General features: G+C 42.7%; 1 protein-coding gene across 2 annotated transcripts; it reads right to left on the bottom strand.

Annotated features, from left to right (window-relative positions):
* Positions 1 to 4,895: 4,895 nt before the first annotated feature.
* ARL6IP5 (ADP ribosylation factor like GTPase 6 interacting protein 5) lies at positions 4,896 to 18,535 on the bottom strand. Of its 2 annotated transcripts, XR_004537407.1 has the most exons (4): positions 18,235 to 18,535; positions 10,488 to 10,705; positions 7,029 to 8,445; positions 4,896 to 6,786 (listed from the first exon to the last, which is right to left on the bottom strand). XR_004537407.1 is itself a non-coding variant. In XM_033926686.1 (3 exons), exons 1-3 carry the CDS (start codon positions 18,408 to 18,410, stop codon positions 8,273 to 8,275), a joined length of 567 nt encoding a protein of 188 aa, XP_033782577.1. In that variant the 5' UTR covers positions 18,411 to 18,535; the 3' UTR covers positions 4,896 to 8,272. The 2 variants fall into 2 exon arrangements, 1 of the variants encoding a protein (XP_033782577.1); XM_033926686.1 differs by having other exon boundaries at positions 4,896 to 8,445.
* Positions 18,536 to 23,463: the final 4,928 nt, after the last annotated feature.

Raw genomic sequence — 23,463 nt, 5'->3', positions numbered from 1 at the left:
TTCTCCTTGTGGGGTTGTAAATCACAAAGTGAGACAATAGATATGTCGAGGCCAGTCCCCAAATCAGCTTGAAACAAGGGAATGGATATTGGATTGTCTTGCATCTTTTTTTTTTCAGTAGTAGTTCAAGATGACTGACATTGAAGTAGAGTAGTATTTAAAATCTGGCCTTTCCTCTCTGAACATGCTGCCAAGACCTTCCTCCACACTCTCATGACCTCCCACCTGGACTACTGCAACACATGTCTCACGGGACTTTCATCAAGTCATCTCTCTCCCCTTCAATATGTGCATAATTCTACTGCACATCTCATATTCTGCCAGTGTCATTATGCTCACAGTGCCCCTCTCCTCAACTTGCTTCACTGGCTTCCCGTCTGTTTCTGCATTCAGTTCAAACTCCTCTTATTGACTTACAAATGTATTCACGCTGCAGCTCCTCAGTATCTCTCCTTATTCCTCCCTACCCTCTGCTCCAAGAACTCTATTCGTTGGGCAAGTCACTGTTATCCAGACTCCATCCCTTCTACCTTGCTGCAACATATGCCCGGAACAACCTGCCTGATTTGGTACGTCAGGCTTCATCTGACGGTATTTAAAATCAGGCTGAAAGCCCTCTTTTATTGAAGCTACATTTAGGCCCCAACCCAACCCACTTGTAAAGCAGCCAGTTCTGCTGGTCATTCATTCCATAGTCCTCCCCCCCCCCATCTGCCTCATCATTCCCTTTCTAATTCCCTACCTGAGCAGCATATATAGATTCATCTTTTTGTCCTGTGTGTGTCATAATTAGATTGTAAGCTCTATTGGGCAGGGTTGCAGGTGTCCGGTAGTGCTACAGAAATAATAATAATAAATTGTTGTCCACAGAGATCTTACACTCTAAATTTGTACCCGAGGCAACAGACAGTTAAGTGACTTGCCCAAGATCGCGAGGAAGTACAGTGGGATCGGAACTGGGCTTCCTTACTTCTTAGGCTGCTGCTCCAAACATTAGGCTCAATTCCCCTCAGGCTTACTTTTTACTTCCCTCCTATAAGTTTCAATTCTACAAATATTTAATCATGCCCAGGATCATAGGTACCAGTATTATGGATCCCCCTGTGCTGACTAAGTATCTTCACTGTAGCCAGAGAGGGGCAAATTGTGATGACTTGAGCATTCCAAAATTAGTTTGTTTTTTTTAAATAATTTTTATTATTTTATTAAATTTCAATAATATAATACAGTAAATTGACAACATGAAAATATTATAAGAAACACTATTACAAGCAGAAAGTATAGAATCATAACTATAACCGCCCCCCTTCCATCAATTATTGATATTAACAATATTAAACATCTTAATAAGAAGATTCAATATCTTTGTTAATCAGTATCTATCACTACCCAACCCTCCCGCCCATCCCAACCCAGATGTGTAATGAAAAAACTCAGAAGGCAATATATTATTTATTAATTTACATTCGCAAATAATGCCAATGGATTCCAAATTTTGTTAAATAAAACACTACTTCCTGAACGTTCTGTATTTACTTTCAAATCTATATGTAGTACATACATTAGTCCACCAAAATGTGTAATTTAACCTATCATGATTTTTCCAATTTTTTGTGATCATTTGAACCCCAATACCAGTTAAAATCAAGAAAAGACGGCTTTTATATTTGTCAAAGGGAGGTTTAATATGTAAAATAGTACCACAAATTATTGCTTCATATGTTAATGAGATATCTGAATCTAAAACTAAATTTATTTGTCCCCAAATTGATTTCCAAAATTTAAATATTTTTTTTAAAAAAGCTACATGGCCAAGGCTGGAGTATTTGAGCAGTAATCAGGCAAACTGTTCTAGTCTATGGATGCAACAATTATGTGTGTTTAGTGGCATAGGCCAGACCTATTTTTTTTGGTAGAACCCAAGGTTAACATGGGTGAGCATTAGGCTGGGCAGAGCATGGGGGTCAGCCACTTTCTCCGGCTGGTCAGATGGGACTTTGGCAAAACTCTGCTGCATGTGAAACCGGTTCACTATTAGTCACCCTTTTTCCAAATCAGACCACAGCAATTTTAGAGCGGGCGCGTGTTGTTTCTGGAGAGTTTTAACGAGCTCAGGCAGCGTTCTTCAACCTGCAAGCCGCACGCGCAGGACAGCCGGCTCCTACACTCGCCTGAACCGGAAGCCTTGCGTCTGACGTCGCAACGGCAGAGGGAAGGCTTCCGGGATGAGGCGCGAGGAGCCGCACGCGCGCGGGCAAGAGGCGCCTACGCTTGAACCGGAAGCCTCTCTGACGTCGAAACGTCAGAGGGAAGGCTTCCGGGATTGAGGCGCGGGACGCGCGCGGGGCTTTGCGCCCTGAAGGCTGTGAGGAAGAGGGCGCCGGGCCGAAGGAAACGCCGGGGCCGGCGTAAAACGGCCAGGCGAGAAGGTGAGGCGCAGCACGGAGGGCGGGAGACAGCAAAGGTAGGGGGAATGATTTGTAGTTTGGAATTTCCATCTGTTGTACACTGTTCAGGAAGAAATGCATTTGTTTCTTTTGCTCTGGGGTTGTTCTGCATACAGAGCCTTGACTCTTAGGCTTTCTTTGTATATAGATTAGTACTTTTAGTTTTTGGTCCCGCATTTGCCTAGGGGTTATCTGTGTTCTGGTAGGAATGAATGTAGAGAAGCATACAGTCTGCTTTATCTAGTTTAATTTAGTGGTTAACCATTATGTGTTGTTAATAGGATTATACACTTCTCCCTCGTCATTCACAGGGGATACAGGCAGAGCCAGACCACGAATGGTGAAAAATCACAGTTATCCGACTCTGACCCCCCCCCCCCCCCCCACCGCCGCCTTCTTCCCGGCCTTACCTGGTGATCTAGAGGACTTTCGGGGCCGGTCCACAAAATTATTTTTATTTCCGCCAGGCTATAGGTGTCAAAAGGTTGAACACTTTTGCTAAAGCGTATTAGACAGTTGATATGTAAATTAAATTAACACCTGGTAACTTGTACTTCACAAATGTTGCATTAGTGCAGTGGTTGGCATGTGTTAAGGGCATTTAGTGTACAAGGCAGTAATTGGGCATGGTTGGAGTGAGTACAGAGAGCAAACTGCAGGTAGAACACACACTGGCACTTTTGTAGACAAGTGAACCAAGTTTAACAGCTCTTGGATAGACACTGGGCCCTGTGTGCTATAAAGGTTATGCAAATTTGGGTGCAACAGAAAGGATGGCCAATTAAAATCAATCATTACTATTAACTGGAAATAGTTGGTATGCAGGCAGAGGTGCATGCAAGCACCCAAAATAGTGGGCACTGGAGTTGACATGGGGCCAAATTTTTCCTCATCCCTGCGGGACCTCATTTTCCCATCCTGTTCCTGCGAATTCTTTTCCTATCCTTGCCCTCATCTGCACAATCCTCAAACACTTTAAAATCATAAGTGTTTGAGACTTGTATGTTTAAGACAGAGCTTACAGGAATGGTACAGCTGTGAAATTCATAGGGATGGAGAAATTGAGTTCCTGCGAGGACAGAGAAAAATTTAGCCCTCTGTCATTCTTTACTGCACACTAAAATTCCATAGTATGCAACCGCCAAGGGGCTGTGCCCTTTGAAGAGGCATATCAGGGCTGTTAACATAAGATGCATTGTGGGGAGAATTCCAAAGGACTAATCACAGACATTGTTACGAACTCTATCACAACTCAAGATTAGCTCAACACTTTAAGCCGGCCTTCCCTTCACCTTTGAGTTTATTTCAAAAGAGATTACTTGCATCCACCTTCACATTCCAAAGGGCCCAAATTTGGAATAGCCTCCCTCAGCCCATATTACAACTTTAGGAAAATGCTAAAGACTCCAGCCTCATCTCTTCTCTTGAACCTGTAGCTTAAAATGCAAAGACATTCTACCTCTTCAATCTATAACTCATTGCCTGTTATCACGGACTAGAAAGCTTATTGTAAACCACACTGAGTCCTTGTTGAAACTTGCAGTATAAAAGAAATTGTATGGTACAGAACAGACACTGGCTCCAGTTCTCTTCACTCATGCCACTACTGCTAACTAGATGGCCTTGAGTTAATGCTGTCAGGGCCACAACCAAAGCAAGATGAAGCCTTTGGTTGGTAAACAAGCAGATTGGGCACTTTATCATAAAATAAAATAAATACATTTTAAAGCTTCTGAAAAATGGGATTCCCTCATGGTTGCGACAGCAGAAGAAAACTTGGCAGAGAAGGCAGTAGTTGGTAAGATGTACTGGTTGCAAACTGCTCCTGTCAACTCTAAAAACAATGTGTGTGTGTGTGGGGGGGGGGGGGAAGAGAGAGAGAACAGACAGATGGCTGTTACCATGTTTCCCTCAAAATAAGACACTCCTGGGCATGCATACTAAGATGCATATAACACTTGACAGTGTTATAAGCTTTGTGTGTGGAGAATACTTGTTTGTACATATGGTCAAAGTGTGCCAGACATTGGCGCGGCGACATTTGTGCACAGGACAAATGCATGTTGCTGCGTTGAGGCCTTCCCGTGGGGGGGGGAGGAATCCCCCCCTGTATATGAAAAACTCCCATTGTCCGTTTTCGCTGTTTGGAAGTTTTCCAGTGTAGTGGGGGTTTCCCCCTTACACCCCCCAATGGGAGCACAAGGACTTGTAAATTTACTGGGGGGTTTCCCCCCTTAGAGCACCAAAGAGAAGGCCTCAAAGCGGCGGCACGCCATTGTCCTCTGCAGTTTTGACACATCACAAAAAAAAAAAAAAAATATGGATTCTGGATCTAGATAAGCTAGAACGCTCCACATGTACTAATCACCAAGGATCACCCATTGCACCGCCTTCCAGGATTCATGCTTTTGATTTCACTTAGTAACAAAAAGAACAATCTAGGCACTGTTAAGTTAAAGATTCTTTTTATTTGTTTACATTATCTTCATTTATTATACTCCTTATGCTTTAAAAAACACATGATCCCTCAGCACATTATGAGAAAACATGCCATTCCAGTTTTACAACAAAGCATATTTCCAATAAGCAAGTGACATTTTGAAAAATAAGATTGCATGTAATACTTCAATACAATTTCAGGTTTGCCGATTTTGCTGTTGAAAGATGCCATGCTTCTCTCTTCCTCCAAAGAGCGTACACCAGTTATGGTTCAGATTATAGTCCACATTTTATATACTTAAAAAATTACAGGTTTTAAGTTATTACTTTATTATCTATACTGCTATTAATTTGAATAGAAAAGTGTTTTTGAAACTTGGTATAAATTACCTTACGTTAGTACTGTGTGCATTAGGATGAGGATATAAAAAAAAAAAAGTATCCATTCTTTTTTGTGACGATTCAATTACTATCCAAAACATACGTACATAAATAAAGTGGCTGAAATAATTTGTAGCAGTAGCAAGAAAGAATTGCAAGATTGAAAAACTAGCATCACTGGTGGGGGGAAAGAAGGGGCAAATATGTTTCTAAATGGAACCTCGGTTGTTGATGGTGTTTCTATTCTCCAGAACAAAAACCAAATACAATATAAGAATCAAAGCTTCTACCAATACTTTGCATATGGGTCTCTTTGTGGGATATAATCGTAGTCCCTGGGTAGAAGTGTGCCATTCCCAATGGGCCAGATGCCACTGCCCCAAGCCATGCTGAGCTTCCAAAGAGAGAAACAGGAGCAACCCTTGAATATAGCTGCCCCTACATAAAGGTCATAAAAATACAATCAAAAATGTTCAATACAAACTTAATAAGAGGACAATTCTATAAAAAGTGGCCTCGATTTAGGCCTCTAGAAGGTGCCTACTTTCCTTTATGGACGAGTGTGATGGGATATGTACACACATTGGACCAGGTTCAGTAAATGGTGCTCAAAAACCAGGTACTGGGATATTTAAACACCGAACATTTGGCCACGATCTTCTATCAAGAGCATACATCCTTAACAGAAAAGCACTTTGCACCAATTGCCATGCCAAAAGTTTAAGCACCAGACGTTCCACCTGCTCAAAATCTGGTGTAAATGCCGATACCCAAGATAGGCATGTGAAGCAGCAAGCTGTCATTATGCCCCACAACTTTTTGAACACCCATGGCCAAACCCTCTCGAGTTATGCGCTGTTAAAATTAAGCACCATGCCTTGTAGTACAGTGTGCAGCCGAATGCACATGAAAAAAACAGTTGGAGGTTACCACCCAATTGACGGTTTAAGAGCTCATTAACCAGTCTGTATGCACATCTCAGCCATGTGTCCAAATTTGGGCATCTTCTAGCGAGTCTGGGGTACTGCGTATCTCCTGCACCTAGGCACAGTAGCTGGCTTATGCCTACAGCAGGTAGTGCTATACAAGTCATGTGTGTAATGTGTGCTTCACCCACATTCCACACAGGTGAACACTCACCTGCAAAGTGCAAACTATCACATATACAAGCGCTTACAGTAGAGCAAATTGATAAGTTTGTTATGCATGTGTGTTTATGTATAAATCCACAATAATCGCATTTAATGTGCATACATGCTGTGTACTTATCAGGCAGCTTCTTATAGAATTACCTCCATGACGGCCAATAAATTTAGAGAACTAGCGGTCCATCTGTTCTTTGCACAAAAGCAGCAGCTATTTCTTGATTTCTAATTCTTCCACGCTTATCTGGAGAAGAGCTTGCCGCTTTGAACTTTTAGTCCTAATACTGCACCGAATGAGATCTTCACCCCAGCGTGATGCCTTCAGAAATAGCAATGGCTGGCAGCTGCACATCTCATTAACATGCGTAAAAAATCTGATTTGAAAAAAAAAAAAATAAAGGTATATAATGGATCAATACTGTGAAGATAAGTGTGGTAAACCCCAAATGGCTTACGGTTTTAATTCATTTGTTTTCCCTGATCCATTTTGAAAATATTCCAAATGAGGGTGAAAATAGTGCTAGAACAAGTGCCTTTAAACCCCCCCCCCACCCCAAGACAAAAGTCAAAACCAATCTCAGATATGAAAGATTCAGTCCAAAAAGAAAAAATTTACCCTATTACAGTGCAACACAACTGGAACCATCGTAGGCCAGATTCCACTCCTTCTGGACCCCAAATCTGTTCCTCTTTCAGGAAAGCCCCTGTGAATATGAATTAAGTGTATCTACACAATTTGTTATTTGCATCTTCTAACCACCCCCCTCCCCTTTTATTTTACAAAAGCAGTTTTTAGCACAGGCTGGCGTGCTGAAGGCCTGTGCTGCTCCCGCCACTCAGAGTTATGATTGTCGGGAGCAACGCAGGGCATTCAGCATGCCGGCCTGTGCTAAAAACTGCTTTTGTGGCTTTGTAAAAAAAATAAAAAAGAGGGTGGGGAAGGTTTGGTTTGATGAAAAAAAAAAACCCTATGTTTTGTGCAATAAATCCACTATAGTAACTTTAGGAATTCTAGGCAAACAAGATAAATACACCTAAACAGTTGTAGCCCAATATGGCCAAAAACATCTCTTAAAGCAACATAGGTTTATGCTCTTTAAAGTTGCCTTTTGTTGCAAGAATAAAATTCAACACACACACAATCTTATGCAAACTAATTTAACTCAATAAATACTACGAGGTCAACTTTTTACTCAAATTAAACTGGAGTGAAATTCAGACACTGGAAACGTCAGCTTCACTTTTAAGTCATTAAATCATGGTGTTGGTCAAGCCCTGTACTGCAATATAAACCTGCTTACAGGTCAGTTTGTAAAAGATTTAAGTTAAATTTTTGCCTGAGAATGCAAGCACAAGGCTTCTAAATGCAAAATTTGTTTCCTATCCTTCATACAACAGCCCGATATGAGAGCACACTACACCGATTATCCAATACTGGTCTCTTAATCAAGCACAGGTTATGTACATGCAAACTATGGATTCCTGCATAAAATATTGAAAGCTATTTATGTAGTAGAAAGTCTTAAAAAAAAAAAAGACCCAGACTGTAATGAGCTGATAGTTTTCTGAAATATAAAGTAAACACATACATATATATTTTCTTATACTGCGCAAAACTTAGAACTAGGCATATTAAAGTGTGGATACCATGTCAACAAGCCCAGTTAAGACTCCAATGCGTAAAAAGGGCCATGTTGTTGTATTTGTTCATACTAACACAGTAGCACACTTTCATAAACCCAGCCCTTTGATTTTCTAGCTTTTCTGGCTATTGCTTTGTATATTAACACAAGTAAACTGAAGTGGACCAAAGCAAAACAGCAATTTGTTTCTGTCCATAGCAGTGGCGCCATCCGAGTATTATTCTGTAGCTTTGGCAAGATAATCTGCTATTTTGCTCATCTTTTCCTCCTTCTGCTCAAGCGCATCGAGGATAATTCCCATTGGGGTTTTCTTCAGACCAGCTCCTTCCATTGTATTTTCAAGTTTGTTCTTGATGTTGCGAAGTCTCAAAGAAGCATGAATGAAGATCACTGGATTAAAAAACAAACACATACACAAGGAATGCTGTCAGCGATTCTATTGCCAGAACCCATAAGGAAAAAAATATTGCTAACATATAAGCTTGCGGTTCCCAAACTTAGCTTATCAGTTTCTCAGGATATCTGCAATTAAATGGTTGATATTTGCATATAAAGAACCTTATGTGCACAAAATTTCTCACTTGTCCTCACTGCAGGTATTCTAGAAACTAGACTATGGCATGACCACGCTAAGTTTAGGAAGCCCTGCAGTAAGAGCTTCATGCAGTGAACAATACACTTCTCCCTCGGTATTCACGGGGATTTGGTGCAGAGCCAGACCGCAAAGTGTGGGCCAGCTTTGACCCACCCCCACCTCCCTCCTGTGTCCCCGGAACCTTACCTGGTGGTCTAGTGGTGAAGCAGGGCAGGAGCAATCTTCTTATGTTCCTGCCCCGTGCAGAGCCGTCATCAGAATGGCTGCCGGGAATTCCCGTTGTAGTTGTGTGTCATACTGTATAGGGACCCTTTTACTAAGTTGCAGCAAGCACTAATCCGTGCTTACCGCAGGTTAAAAGCACTACCACGGGAAATGCTCAGGCATCTCATGTTAGTTTTGGAATTGGCACACTAACCATGCACTTTTTTTTTTTTAGTATTGGGGTATGTCTGGGGGTGTTCTGTGCTAATTACATTATATTAAGGACTTCTATTCCGCCTATACCTTGCAGTTCAAGGCGATACCTTGCAGTTACATCACTATGTGCTAAACTGATTAGCGCACGAGGTCTTGCCACCCAGAAATATAGCCCTTGTCGACACGCTATCTAGAAATAGGCGTTGATAAGTGCCCATGCACTAATGAGGAAAGTAATGCATAGCCATTTGCCATAAAGTGACCTTAGCACTCGGGAAAGACCTGTGCTGGGGACAACACTGGCTACTTTTTAATGCAGCTCAGTAAGAGGGCTTCAGAGGAATTTTTTATTCTCAAAGGAAATCTTGTATATTTGGGATCTTGAAACCTATATGCAAGTTTTCTCCTTTTTAAAAGCACTTTACACCATGGAACTGTTCATCACATTTTGCATCTTGCACTGGGTCACAAGCAGAGAGAAGTGGAGAGAGGACTGTTTTGGAGCCTACTTTTTATAGAATACTGGTGTAACCAGTAAAGAAGTTTGGACAAGTTCCTGGAGGAAAAGTCCTTAGTCTGTTATCGAGATAAGACATGGGAATGTGGCTATTTGGGTTTCTGCCAGTTTCTTGTGACCACTACTGGAAACAGAACTGCTAGATCAGGGATCTCAAAGTCCCTCCTTGAGGGCCGCAATCCAGTCGGGTTTTCAGGATTTCCCCAATGAATATGCATTGAAAGCAGTGCGTGCACAGATCTCATTGGGGAAATCCTGAAAACCTGACTGGATTGCGGCCCTCTAGGAGGGACTTTGAGACCCCTGTGCTAGATGGACCACTGATCTGACCCCGTATGACTATTCTTATTTTCTAGCTAGGTATATATCACATGTGCTTGTATGGGCGTGAGCTCTAATTACAGCCAAAGAGCAGTAAGTGCCTGTGCCTCATTTCTGGAGATATGCACACAATTTAGTGTTCTATGAGTTATGCCGTGTAAATAAATGCACCCTCACCCAGTCAAAATTTTGCTTTAAAAAAATAAAGTTGCAATGTCTTAGAGGCACATTTAAAAAATGCTCAAATGCCACCCCTCTTCCCAGAAGTTTACATTCAGCATCCAATATTTTATATTTCAAATTACATAGCACCTCCTTAATTTTTTTTTTTTTTTTTTTAATACCATGTCAAAATAGCTACGCCTCTCCCTGTACAGACTATTTGAATCACCGATACTGTGAGACTTTACCTGTGCATGCCTCTCAATCCCCCCCTCCCTTTACAACTCAGTGTCGAGAGCAGCGTAGGGAATTAAGCACACCGGCCTATGCTAAAAACCACTATCACGTTTTTGCAAAAAGGGGGTAAATATCAGCTTTAAAAAAAAAAGTTAGTTTTAATTAATAAAATATACTTACACAGTAAAGGAAAGGTGATGCCAAATATGAAGACCATCACCCCTCCGTAGAGGGATACAACACAGTAACTTGCTAGCATGACCATCATGACGAATACTATTGGATACTGCTTTTTAAATTTACGAAGGGTGTCCTTGTTGTGCGACGCCCACACAAACCCAATAAACATCAGGACCACCACTGTGCCACCCAGTAGCATGTTGAAAGGACTCATAAATCTGAAACAGAAAAGCAGAAACAAAAAAAAAAAACATTGCGTAAAAATCAAGGAGTATTGCGTCAGGGTAATCCTATTATGAATATTTATTTTTAAAAAATCCACATCGAAGCCCTATATTTAGTACGTGCTACTGCTTAAAGCTTTTTCATGCAAAATTAGCAGTTGCAATATAACAAGCAAAAAAGTAAGAAGTGGATGGTAGCATGGTGAGCACTTCCTCACCGAGGGTGCATTTTAGCTATTTAACAGCAAGGGGTACTAAACTGCCCCAGCAGGTTCCGAGTCAGAGGGGAGGAAGCTTAAATGCCCAGAGTGAGTTTAAAGCCAGGAAGCACCTGAAGCAAGAGGCTTCCCGGGGTGATATCCCAAGGCAAGAGGTTTCTGGAAGAAGAGGTTCTCCCAGCATATCTGTTTGCTGCAGTACCTGGGGAAGATCTAAAGAAACGGTGTGGCCTTCAGTAGACATTGCTACCCCGAGTTTGTGTGAAGAGGTTCCTTGGAACCTAAGATAAGAGACTTTCAAAAAAAAAAAAAAAAAGTGACTGTTTAACCTACAAGAGCTGCGTCTGGGACAAGCTATAAGAATCCTTGATTCATGCATGAAAAGCAGTATAGGGTGAACTGTGGAACTTGTACAAGAGTTGAGAGACAATAGAGTGTAGAATATGCGAACAAGCAAGCCTGTTTTAATTTTCCCTTTGTACAGAAATAACGTTTCTTTTAAACTAACCACTATGTATTTTGAGGGGTCCAGTCTGAGACAATGGTAGATTAAATGACTTGTCCAAGATGGTGGGGTGTGTGGTGCAGTGATTAGAGCTACAGCCTCAGCACCCCAAGGTTGTGGGTTCAAATCCCAGGATGCTCCTTGTGACCCTGGGTGAATCACTTAATCCCCCATTGCCACAGGTACATTAGATAAGAGTGTAAGCCCACTGGGATAGAAGGAAAAATGCTTAAGTACCTGAATATAAACGACTACAGCCAACAGTGGGATTTGAACCAGGCCATCTGGACAACAAGCACAATGCTCCAATCGCTAGGCTGCTCCTCCACAGCTTAATGCACATCCCCCAACATTCATTTCTGTTCCACACCCAAAAAAAAACCAGCCAGTACTTGGCGATGGGGGGGGGGGGGGGGGCATATATGTATCTCCCCTGGGAGGTTATAGATACAGCACAATGGGTTGCTGTTAAAACTCAAATGAAGCTGAGTGAGCGAGATTCATGGCAGAGTGGCCTAGTGGTTAGAACCCCCTGCCTCAGCACCCCGAGGTTGTGTGTTCAATCCCCCCTTGTGACACTGGGCAAGTCACTTAACACTCTGTTGCCCAAGGTACTGTAGCTAGATAGTGAGCTCGCCAGGACAGATAGGGAGAAATACTTAAGAGTACCTGAATGCGAACCTCTGAATGAAGCAGTGTATAAGAAATGGTTTTTATTTTACATATCAGCTGTGACATTTGACCTCTAAGATGGGCAGAACCAACATGCATCTACAAAAAGTTTACCTAGCAGGCTCCCAGCAGCTTCCCCCCTTTCTGAAAATAAGAGACTTCCAAGACAGAAGTCAATTGTTCTAACAAACAATTGTACTCCAGGCATTTCATGTCTCTGACTCAGATGACAAGAGATCTTTTAAGATCACTGAGAAGCTATTGTATCTGAGAAGAGCAAAGAACATTTGTGGCTTTCAGAATAAGTCAGACAAGCTCATCTCTCGTTTCCATTCAACACATGTCACTCGAGCAACAGCACTGTAGGATCGATTTTAGAACCGTTTGCTGCCCACCTGCTTCTGCTTCTCAAGCTTCAGGCAGACTGGAAATTTGGATTGGTGCATTTGTAACTGGCAGCATATTTGTGGTGCTTACTTTGACCAGCACACAAACCTATATTTAGAATCAACTACATTTCCAGAATGGAAAAAGTGAACAGGCAGAAGCCAGTCATGTACGTGTCACTGCAGCAACTCCCCACATAAACCAGCACACATTATTCAGATGTTACTCTGGTTTAGAGAAATCTTATCTTGTAATATCCTCGCCTGGTGGAATTCTGCGCAACACAGAATTTGTGCAGAATTCCCCAGGCATGCAGAAATAGCCCATGTTCTGCAAATAAATTACTCTCTGGGCCATAATGACGAATCACTGTTGGCAACATCTTCAGGAGCCTACAGGCTTCCCTACATTAAGTTCCCACCCTTGCTTGTTACTTCTCTTTCTTCATGTGGAAACGCGGTAGAGGGAAGCCTGCAAAAGCAGGCACCAGGTTGCCTCAGGAAATCGGCATCATTGAGGTACTGCTGGATTGGGGACAATGTGGAGAGAGTCAGAAGTGCTGGCTGGGGAGAGAAATGTTATAGCTCAGGAGATAGCAAGAGATAGTGGGTGGGGGCGTTGTGGAGAGAGCAAGATTCTGGCTTGGGAGGAGAGATGGGGGAAAGTGAGAGGATGAGATGCAAACTTGAAGTAGACCAGAGAGGCTTGCTCAAAGGTATAAGATCCTATAACATATAGAAGAGGACCAAGCGAAGAGACTGGGACATTGAAGCAAGAGAGACAGACATGGAAAAGAATGCTTGATGGGGGACAGAGCATTGAGACAGGGGCACAGAAGGACTGCTAAACACAAAGACATTTCCATAGAAACATGATGACAGATAAAGGCCAAATGGCCCATCCAACATTATCTCTTCCTCTCTCTAAGAGATCCCATGTGCCTATCCCAGGCTTTCTTGAATTCAGACAGTCTGTCTCCACCACCTCTTCTGGGAGACTGTTCTACACATCACCACCTTTCTGTAAAAAAGTATTTCCATAGATGCCTCCTGAGCCTATCACCTCTTAACTTCATCCTATGTCCTCTCATTCCAGAACTTCCTTTCAAACGAAAAAGACTTGACTCATGCGCATTTACATCACATAGGTATTTAAACATCTCCCACAATACAAAGGAAACGCACAACCCCACATGTGAAAATGTAAACCAAAAAGGTGGGTGATATGAAGGAGACGTTTAAATACCAACCCAAAAAAAAGTAGGGAAGGGACACAGTCTATCAACTTCAGGGACACTCAGTTTATTGAAACTATATAAACAACAGTAAATGTAAATATGTTCACCATTCCCTCTTTCCAAATTGATTCAAAGTGCATCTTCCTTACCCAGCAATTGTGTGGCTACAAAATGGGAGGATCACTGCTAGAGGTGAGCAACCTTGAAAGAGACCTGGGGGTGATGGTGGACACAACATTGAAAGCATCAGCACAATGTGCGACAGCCTCAAAGAAAGCTAACAGAATGTTGGGTATCACGACCAGGACTAAGTCATCATGCCGCTATATCGTGCAATGGTGCGCCCACATCTGGAGTACTGTGTCCAATACTGGTCGCCGTACCTCAAGAAGGACATGACAGTACTTGAGGGGGTCCAGAGGAGAGCAACTAAACTGGTAAATGGTATGGAAAACTTTTCATACGCCGACAGGTTGAAAATGCTGGGGCTGTTCTCCCTGGAAAAGCTCAGAGGAGACATGATAGAAACCTTCAAAATCCTGAGGGGCATAGAGAAGGTGGACAGGGACAGATTCTTCAGACTGTGGGAAACCACAAGTACAAGGGGTCACTCGGAGAAATTGAGAGGGGACAGGTTTAGAACAAATGCGAGGAAGTTCTTTTTTACCCAGAGGGTGGTGGACACATGGAACGCGCTTCCGGAGGTTGTGATAGGCCAGAGCACACTACAGGGTTTCAAGGAAGGTTTAAATAAGTTCCTAAAGGATGAGGGGATTGAGGGTTACAGATAGATGTAGAGGTAGGTTACAGAAATGGTCAGGAACCACTTCACAGGTCACAGACCTGATGGACCTCTGGTCTGACCCAGTGGTGGCAACTTCTTATGTTCTTAATATGATCTTTAACATATAACGCTACTCCCCCTCCTTTTCTTCCTACCCTGTCTTTCTTAACACCATCCCTGCTTAGCAGCCCTTGGAAAATCATCCAGTGGTCCAAAATGCTCTCGACACCCATTTTTTTCGGCACTGGGCGCAAGCACACCGTCCCAGCAGTTTGGGGTTGCTGCTTGCGCCAAGAACATTACAGAGGTATGGGGGAAGGAAAGCAGCCTGCGTGCGGCCTTGGGGGTGGAGAAAGGGTGCCACCGCCTGAGGCGCATCTCACCCTTGCTACACCACTGCCTACTCCTGTGGAAAAACACACATCAAAAAAGTAAGAGCCAAGAGAAATGTATTTTGCTGCTGCTGCGTGGATTTTTTCCCCCTTTTTTTTCATGTTTAGCTGTTTTTGGTCATTTTGTTTAGACTTCTAAACTATTTAAGTTTTAGACTCCTGGGCAACATGCCTACCAGAATTTTCCCAGTTCAGCTACAGTTAGGCCACATGCAAAAGAGCTGCTGCACTGTGCACATAGTGTTTGCCAAAAACATTTATTAATCAAAAAGTATGTACGTAACTAGCCCTGCAGGAAAAACAGTTAAAGATGACAGTAGTATGAAAACAGACATGTGATTCAGCCTATGGCAAGGCAAACAAGACTTGCTAAATACATAGTTTTTAACTAAAAACATTGTACCCTCTTTAATAAAATCCCAAATCTGATTTGATCATCAAAAATAAGCACAGCAGTAAAAGCAGGTGCACTATACAACCACCTAAAAACACACTTAGGAGTAGAATATAAAGAATACAAGAGGGGCTGTTCGTTAAGCAAATTGTCTTGCAAAAAAATTTATGAAGAAAAAGGAAGATGCTAAAAAAAAAAAAATAGGACCAAGAAGCAGTGCTGCTTCGTCTAGTGCAGAGATAGGTAATTCCGGTCCTCAAGAGCCAGAGCCAGGTCAGATTTTCAGGATATCCACAATGAATATGCATGAGAGAGATTTGCATACCAAGAAGGCAATGCAGGCAAATCTTTCTCATGCATATTCATTGTGGATATCCTGAAAACCTGGCCTGCCAGTAGATCGAGGACCGGACTTGGGCAGCCCTGATCTAGGCAAAAGCCTATTAAATCTGAGTTGCTGAAATAAAATAACATTTGCAAGTTTGTTTACATTTTTCTACATAGCAATTAATAACATTTCAGTACTACAAAAGGCACAACAGCCATACAAAATAGTTTGACTGTTACACAGACAAGACTATTTATAATATAATGTAGACCCTGGGGGTGAGGATAATTTTAGCATGCATAGGAGGGCAAGTCTAAGCAGCAGGATTAAAAAAAAAAATCACTACTTCATCGACTGACAATCAGAAAGTAAGAAAAGAAAAAAACCCACTGCTCTGAAGGACAGCTCACCTGCTGGCCACACATTTTTGGAATAGGTAGCCCAAGAGTCCGTCTTGACGGGCGAAACCAACACGAAGCTGGGAGGCCCGCGTAGTCACCTGTTGTAGGCGCGGGGCCAGTCGGGTAGAGGGTTAGTGGCAAGGGATAAGCTGGCGGGTATTTCCCGCTACGGGGAAGACTTGCCTTTGGCAGGCCGTGGCCTGGGAGAGCAGGACTCAGCAGTTCGGAGGACTTAGGGCTTCCCTAGTCCTCCGAGGTGGCTTTTCCCACCTGCCCTTTGGGTCGCAGCTCAGAGGGCGGTGCTGTGGTGACTCGAGGTACGGTATCCCAAGCTACTGGCTGCTGGGCTCATCATGGGATGAGCGGTGGGCCAGCTGGGACCCTGGAGAATGGGGCATGTGGGGGACATGCCAACCCTCACATCCTTGCTAGCATGGCAGGGTAGTGGCCATAACTTTTGTTTAAGGTAGCTCGGGAATATTGTGTTATGATAATATGCTGTTTAATGTATAATTTTGCAATAAACAGGGCTGCGGCTAATTTTCACCATCAGTTGAGTTTGGCATGTTAATGCTGGGATGAGAAAAGGGGCGGTGGGGGCATTGGTGAAGAGGTGTGTTTGGGGAGCGGGACCATCCAGGTTGCACTGTTATAAGAGAAAGTTAACAACTACAACAAAGTGAAACATTTAGATATCTCAAGTCAAAACATATAGATAATGCACAAGCAGCACTTTGTGCAAATGAAATTCTAGAACCAGCTAAAACAAAGCTAACATGCAGGCACACAACTCGAGAAAGTCCAGTATATGCACAGACAAGGATCAATTAGTATCTACAGCTTTGGACCAGAAAGTCAAATGGAAACCGTAAGGCCCATTCAGACTGCCCTCTCTGTTGTGTTTTTATTTTCTGACATTTTCTCCTAACGAGCTTTCCAGGCAGTTAAGGGGTGGGGGGGGGGGGTCTCATTTCAGCCTGCAGACTCAGGAAGGGCAAAACATCCCAAGGAAAGTTCTCTTCATTAACTGGCAGTTTTACAAAAAAGGGTGTGAAGGAGGAAACTAGCAAAAAGAAGAGCCATCTTACAAACACAGCGTTTAAGTGCAATGAGGAAACAGATCATCCACATACTTTGAACTCAAGAGCTATAGGAGATATAATTAACTATGCTCTCAGGGAAACAGGTTTTTTGTAGTACTGAAGTCTTAATACACGTATTTTAGATGGTGACGAGTCAAAACCGTGTGAGACAATCGCTCGCAGGATGTCGGCGCACTGGATTCAAAACACTATTTTACAGTGGTCCGAGAGGGGGTGTAGGGGGGAATCCATCTATTAGAGGAAACTAATTTTTCCTAAAAAAAAAAAGGGAAAAAGGCCATTTCCTCTATAATTGAGGGTTCCCCCCACCACCACACCCCCTTGGACCGCTGTAAAATTGTGTTTGAATTCAGCACGCTGACGTCCTGTGCGCGGTTTCATCTATCCATCATTCTGGACAGTTTAGTGGTGTTTCTGAAATTGTGGTCTATGTTGGCTAGAAGGCAGTCTGATCTTTATGTTGTAACTTGCTTCAAGCAATAGGTGCAGGATGCCCTCAAATCTAAAATATTTCTAGCTTGTCTAAATAAATAACTTTAGACAGGCTACACATACAGTATGAATACTAGTTTACAGTTAGCCTCTGAATGCATTTACACATCTGTCCATAACAAAAAGAGAGAAACTTTCTACAAAAATGGAGTATCATGTTTCCTCAAAAATAAGACAGTGTCATATTAATGTTAGGGCTTATTTTTTTCATGTACAACAAAAAGGAGGGAGGGGGGGGGGGAGAAAGAAAAAGACCTGGACCCGTTGTTTTTTAGCTCACATAAAAAGACTTATGCATTGCTAAAAAAAATATACTGTATGTTTCCTAATGGAGTGAGCAGGCAGTGCCATGCGTTAAGGCCTTGCCAAATCCAGCATCTACCACCCTCTGCTGTTCAGCAAAGTAAAAGGAAGGGACCCAATACTGCAGTTAAACGTCCAAAGCAAAACCTCCATTTTTTAAAAATCATTATTGGAAGTCCTAGTTCTTAATTTAAGCATCCCTGGAAAACCTCCAGACATAGAAGCTGAAGTTAGCCCCAAACCCTTCCGGGAAGAAAGCAAACGGTGGCTCGAGAGGGTCCGAAAGGGCGAGGCCCATCAGACTCACCCCACCACCAGGACCGTCACCGCCGCCACCGCCAGGTAGTTGGTCTGGTAGTAGAGCAGGTTGCTGACCACTCGGTTGTTCCATTTGTTGATGTCCTTGAAATCGGGCTTGGCGAAGCGATCGGAGCCCGGGAAGAAGTCGGCCCAGGCCCGGAAGGGAGCCAGTTGCACCTCCATGACGGCCAGCGGCTGCTGCTTCTCTGGGCTGCAACGGCTAGAGCGGAGCGCGAGCGTGGGATCAGCTGAGCGGCGCGAGCTCCGGGCTCCTCCCTTCACTTCCTGCTCGGGGAGGGGAAGGGTGGGGAAGAGCTGCCTTTTATGTCTAAAACGCAACGAAGCTCCCTAACGAGCAAACCGTCCACTTTTCTTTTCTTTTTTTGTAGATGTTATCATTGTGAATCTGCATTTGTTAGGGTACAATAATAAAGTGTTAAAAAAAAAAAGCATTTTAAACTCACGCCTCTCCGTGGATTTTTATTAGCGGAAATATGCAAAAATTTGTGGCCCTAGGCTTTGCTGTTCACTGTTTTCTGCATCTCTGGGATAATTCCGGTGCATTTAATAAAATACATCGCATGAACATGGTTCATTTTCCTGCTACTGATTAAATGCTAACCACAAATTACTTTGCGTTTAACCTAAAGAACAACAAACCCAAGTGCAAAGAACAAGATCATGGAAATGTTTCGATGAGTGTAGTATAACCATAACAATCTACAGTATATTTTATAAATAATGTGTAGAGTAAGGGTTGAGCCCTCAGTAACACCTGATAAATCCAATAAATCAATCAGGTGAGCACCTAATTCATTTATTATCACAATAACGCTCAGATTGTTAAAAGGACGCATAAACATCACCAGTCTATAGCCCTTATTGATAGTGTACCAAATATTATTGCAAAAATGATCTCATATCTTCATTCACTCCAATATAATGATCTTACTAGATAAAATTAATAATATTAGTATCTAATACACTGAAGTTGTAGTTTCACCTGATTATCCACCTTTTGCACATTCATTTTTCAGCTGTTTTTCCTTGCTTTACTGGATGCAACAAGGCATGTGTGTCTGTGTAGGGATGCAAGAGTATAAGTATGCACTGACATTGTTAAAAAAAAAAAATCAACCTTTACCTGCAGTGCTCCCAATTAAACTGTAAATTCCTGGTGTCCCCTCACCCAGTGTCAAAGAACCTGCTGGAAGAGCGTTCTGAAATCTCTCTGGGCTAGCTGCCCAACAGTGACTTCTCTCCCCCCCCCCCCCCCGCCCCCTTCCAAGACCAAGGCAAAAGGTAAGTAAAGTGTGCCCCTAGATACTTTCATTCTTGGATGGAGTGAAGCTATCATTTGGATACCTCCTAGCTGCCCCTTCAAACCTCTGACTCATCCATCCATTTGTGAAATTAATAAATAAGAGGGAACATAGATGTAATTTGTGTGTTATTCTGCAGCATTACCACCTGCAATATTTGGAGCCATGGTTTTTTTTAAACTGAGTCTGTGGGCTTGTGCATATGTTGCGGCATCACCCAGTGAAAACTATTTTGACTGGTGTATAAGCATTCTGATTACTCCAATTGCTGCCTGGCAGGGAAAACAATATCTGCGATGAAGAGCTCATATCCTGGCCCAGCTCAGAACCCGCTGGCTAGAGAATGACATGGGGACAAATTTTTCCCCGACCCCACGGGAACTAATTTTCCCGTCCCATCCCCGCAAGTTCTTTTCCTGTCTCTGCCTCATTCCTGCAAGCTGTGGCCCAATCTGCACAAGCCTCAAACACTTTAAAATCATAAGTATTCGAGATGTGTGCGGTTAAGGCAGAGCTTACAGGAATGGGACAGGGACAAAACTCACGGGAAAGGATGGTGAAATTGAGTTCCCACGGAGATGGGGACAAATTTGTCCCCGTATCATTCTCTACCGCCAGCCCAGAGAGACTGCAGTGAAGAAAGCACTATCCTGTCTGTTGCTTGGCCAAATGAACCTCTCTTTAAGGACCCTTATTGGTAAATGAAGCTGGAAATCAAATTGCACTTCTCCCTTCATAGGGGATTAACAGAATCACAAATACTGAAAAACCTCAAATAACTTTTTTATATGCTGTTTTCTATTAAAAACAATCTTGGATATGGTGAAACCGTGAATAACATGGTGGGAGACCTGGCTTGTTTCTGAAGGAGAGGCAAAACACGGTGAACAAAGTGCTGGGAATCAGCGATTTCTGTATGCAAGCTGATGCAATTTGGGGGGAGGAGCCAGCAAGCTAAAAACCGTGAATAATCAAAACCGCAAATGCTGAAACCATGAATATGGAGGGAGAAGTGTGTATGCAAATGTTGGAGAAAAGAAATACACATTCTTTTCAGAGAAGGGAGGTGATGCAAATGTACACCCCCCCTTTTACAAAATCTTAGCGCAGTTTTTAGCACTGGCCGCAGCGGTACCAGCTCCGATGCTCATAGAATTCCTATTCCTATAAGCGTCCAAGCTGTTACCGCTGTTATCGGCGCTAAAAAACGTGCTACACTTTTGTGAAAGAATAACTCATGAAATGCACATTTTATATTCTGCATGATATAGTGGGCTTTCACTTGGAAGAAGTTTGTGCAGGTGTAGAGGGCATGTGAGCATGTTTTGGCTATGTGTGGTGTGAAGGTGTGTGTGTCTGTGTAGGGATGCAAGGGTATAAGTATGCACTGACATCGTATTTTTAGGATAAGTGCATAGGGGTGTATGTGTGCATGAGGAGAGTGTATGGGCAGGCTGTGCACGTGTGTGTATTTGAAGTTGTGTGTTTCAGTTGTGGGTGGGAGTGGGACTGGGGGGAAGGTGTATTGTGGGGCCTGAATAATTAAAACAAACATGCCATTTCAATAAATACATTTTGAAATGCATGCTGTAATAAATTACCACATTGCATATTTATTTATAGATATACTATCAATCACACTATAATACTGCAAAACTTTTTACAATAACTGGCAACAGTGGGTAAATGAGGAAAGAATGAAAAAGGAAAGAAAAAAAGGTAAAGGAGGAAGAGGAAAGCATTAACTTAGGCCTAGATTCACTAAACTTACTGATCTGGATCGTTGTTGGGCGATTCTTGGCTAAGTTTTGCCGCGCGACCGATTCACTACAGATTCTACATGCAAATGATCTGATCAGACGCACACCCTATAGCGATCCCACTGATTGCTGTAAGAGCGATCGAAACACATGCGCAGAGTATCCTTGTTTATTGATGCAATTTTATGCATGTGTTAGCTCTTCTCCCTTACTACGTAGTTAGTGGGCGGGGTTTATTCCCGCACATCATTGATGGGAAAGCACAGCAAACTCAAAAGAGAGGAGATGGGGTGGTTGCACTTTACTTTTGTTGGCCCTACAAGTTGGACATTTTTAAAAAGGAATGATTCGTGACCAACGCAGATAATTATTTTGTGTAACCAGATTATTGGACAGGACACGCTGTAAACCCGCAGGTTAAAACCATGGGTTCGCAATGCACTTTTTAGAGAATATATGAAAAAAGAATTCTTAGCATATGTAAAGATATACAGTTTTATTTTTAATTTTGATGGTTGTTTTATATGGGGTTGTAACCTCGATACTGATATTTCAGGGCGGAAGAGGGCAGGAGAGTCCGCAGGGATAGTAAGCGACTGGTCCTCAGCAGTCGCTTCTTTTCAGATCGGCAAACCCAATTGGTGTTTCTTCTTCTGCTTAGTGAATCGATGACTTCCTACTTTTGCATGCCATGTCCCCTCATTTTCATGGGTTGATTGGATTGGATATTGATGAGGAAGCTGTTGAAGGTTTAATGAATCTAGCCCTTAGTATTATAGAAGGTATTCTAGAGTAGCCAGGTTTTAAGTTGCTTTTTTGAATATTGAGAAGGAAGATGCAAGGCATCATGATATCTGTTGGAAGTGCGTTCCATATACTGTTTCTGGGCCAACATAGCTAAAGTCAATATGAGGTTGAGGGGTGGTAGACTTGAGTAATGTTAGGAAATTCTTCTTTATGAAGAGGGTGGTTGACGCCTGGAATACGCTCCTGAGAAAAGAGGTGGAAAGGAAAACAGTGACAGAGTTAAAAAAAGCGTGGGATGAACATGGAGTATGTCTAATGCACATATATAACTGTTGAGGATAAGCTGGGAGGCCTTCAACGGCTGGGATAGTTTAGCTGGCATGAGCTTTGACGGAAACTCCAGTAGATGGAACCTAAACACGGTACTGGGCAGTTTTGGGTTTCTGGCCCAGAAATGGCTAGGAAAAGGGACAATTTAAATTGAATCAGTAATTTAAAGAGAGGGTACGGTTGGGCAGACTGGATGGGCGCATTCGCGTCTTTATTTGCTATCATTTACTAGAACAGGGGTAGGGAACTCCAGTCCTTGAGAGCCGTATTCCAGTTGGGTTTTCAGGATTTCCCCAATGAATATACATGAGATCTATGTGCATGCACTGCTTTCAATGCTTATTCATTGGGGAAATCCTGAAAACCCGACTGGAATACGGCTCTCGAGGACCAGAGTTCCTCACCCCTGTACTAGAAGTAGGACAAGATCAGGGTCAGATAGTTCAGTGGTTCCCAACCCTGTCCTGGAGGACCACCAGGCTAATCGGGTTTTCAGGCTAGCCCTAATGAATATATACATGAAGCAGATTTGCATGTCTATCACTTCCATTATATGCAAATCTTTCTCATGCATATTCATTAGGGCTAGCCTGAAAACCCAATTGGCCAGGACAGGGTTGGGAACCACTGAGATAGTTGATGTACAATACAAAAATTCAAATAGGTAAACAGCCTATAAACCAGGGATCTCAAAGTCCCTCCTTGAGGGCCGGAATCCAGTCAGGTTTTCAGGATTTCCCCAATGAATATGCATGAGATCTATTTGCATGCACTGCTTTCACTGTATGCTAATAGATCTCATGCATATTCATTAGGGAAATCCTGAAAACCCGACTGGATTCCGGCCCTCAAGGAGGGACTTTGAGACCCCTGCTATAAACCACTTTGATTGCAAGCGCAAAAAGGCAGCATAGCAAATCCCTTTCCCTTGTGTGCAGTAAAAGGTACTCAGTTACCTTGTTTAAAACACATTAGCTAAACGCTTAAATAAAATACAAAACAAACTTGAGAAGGCCTCGCAAACACGAGGGCAGCAGAACGTAGCCGCACGATTACGACGTCACCTAGCCGGGCTTT

Source organism: Geotrypetes seraphini, chromosome 17 (genome assembly GCF_902459505.1).
Source record: "Geotrypetes seraphini chromosome 17, aGeoSer1.1, whole genome shotgun sequence".
In the NCBI taxonomy this organism is placed as follows: Eukaryota; Metazoa; Chordata; class Amphibia; order Gymnophiona; family Dermophiidae; genus Geotrypetes; species Geotrypetes seraphini.
This window is presented reverse-complemented; position numbering and strand designations above follow the sequence as displayed.

What these genes read in the sequence shown, in the direction of transcription:
- ARL6IP5 (XM_033926686.1), bottom strand. Translation starts at nt 18,410, where the DNA reads ATGGAGGTGCAACTGGCTCCCTTCCGGGCCTGGGCCGACTTCTTCCCG. An exon ending in GTGACGGTCCTGGTGGTGGG is followed by an intron (nt 10,706 to 18,234) that starts GTGAGTCTGATG and finishes TTTCTGTTTCAG; the next exon opens with ATTTATGAGTCCTTTCAACA. An exon ending in CATCACCTTTCCTTTACTGT is followed by an intron (nt 8,446 to 10,487) that starts GTAAGTATATTT and finishes TTTTTAATCCAG; the next exon opens with TGATCTTCATTCATGCTTCT.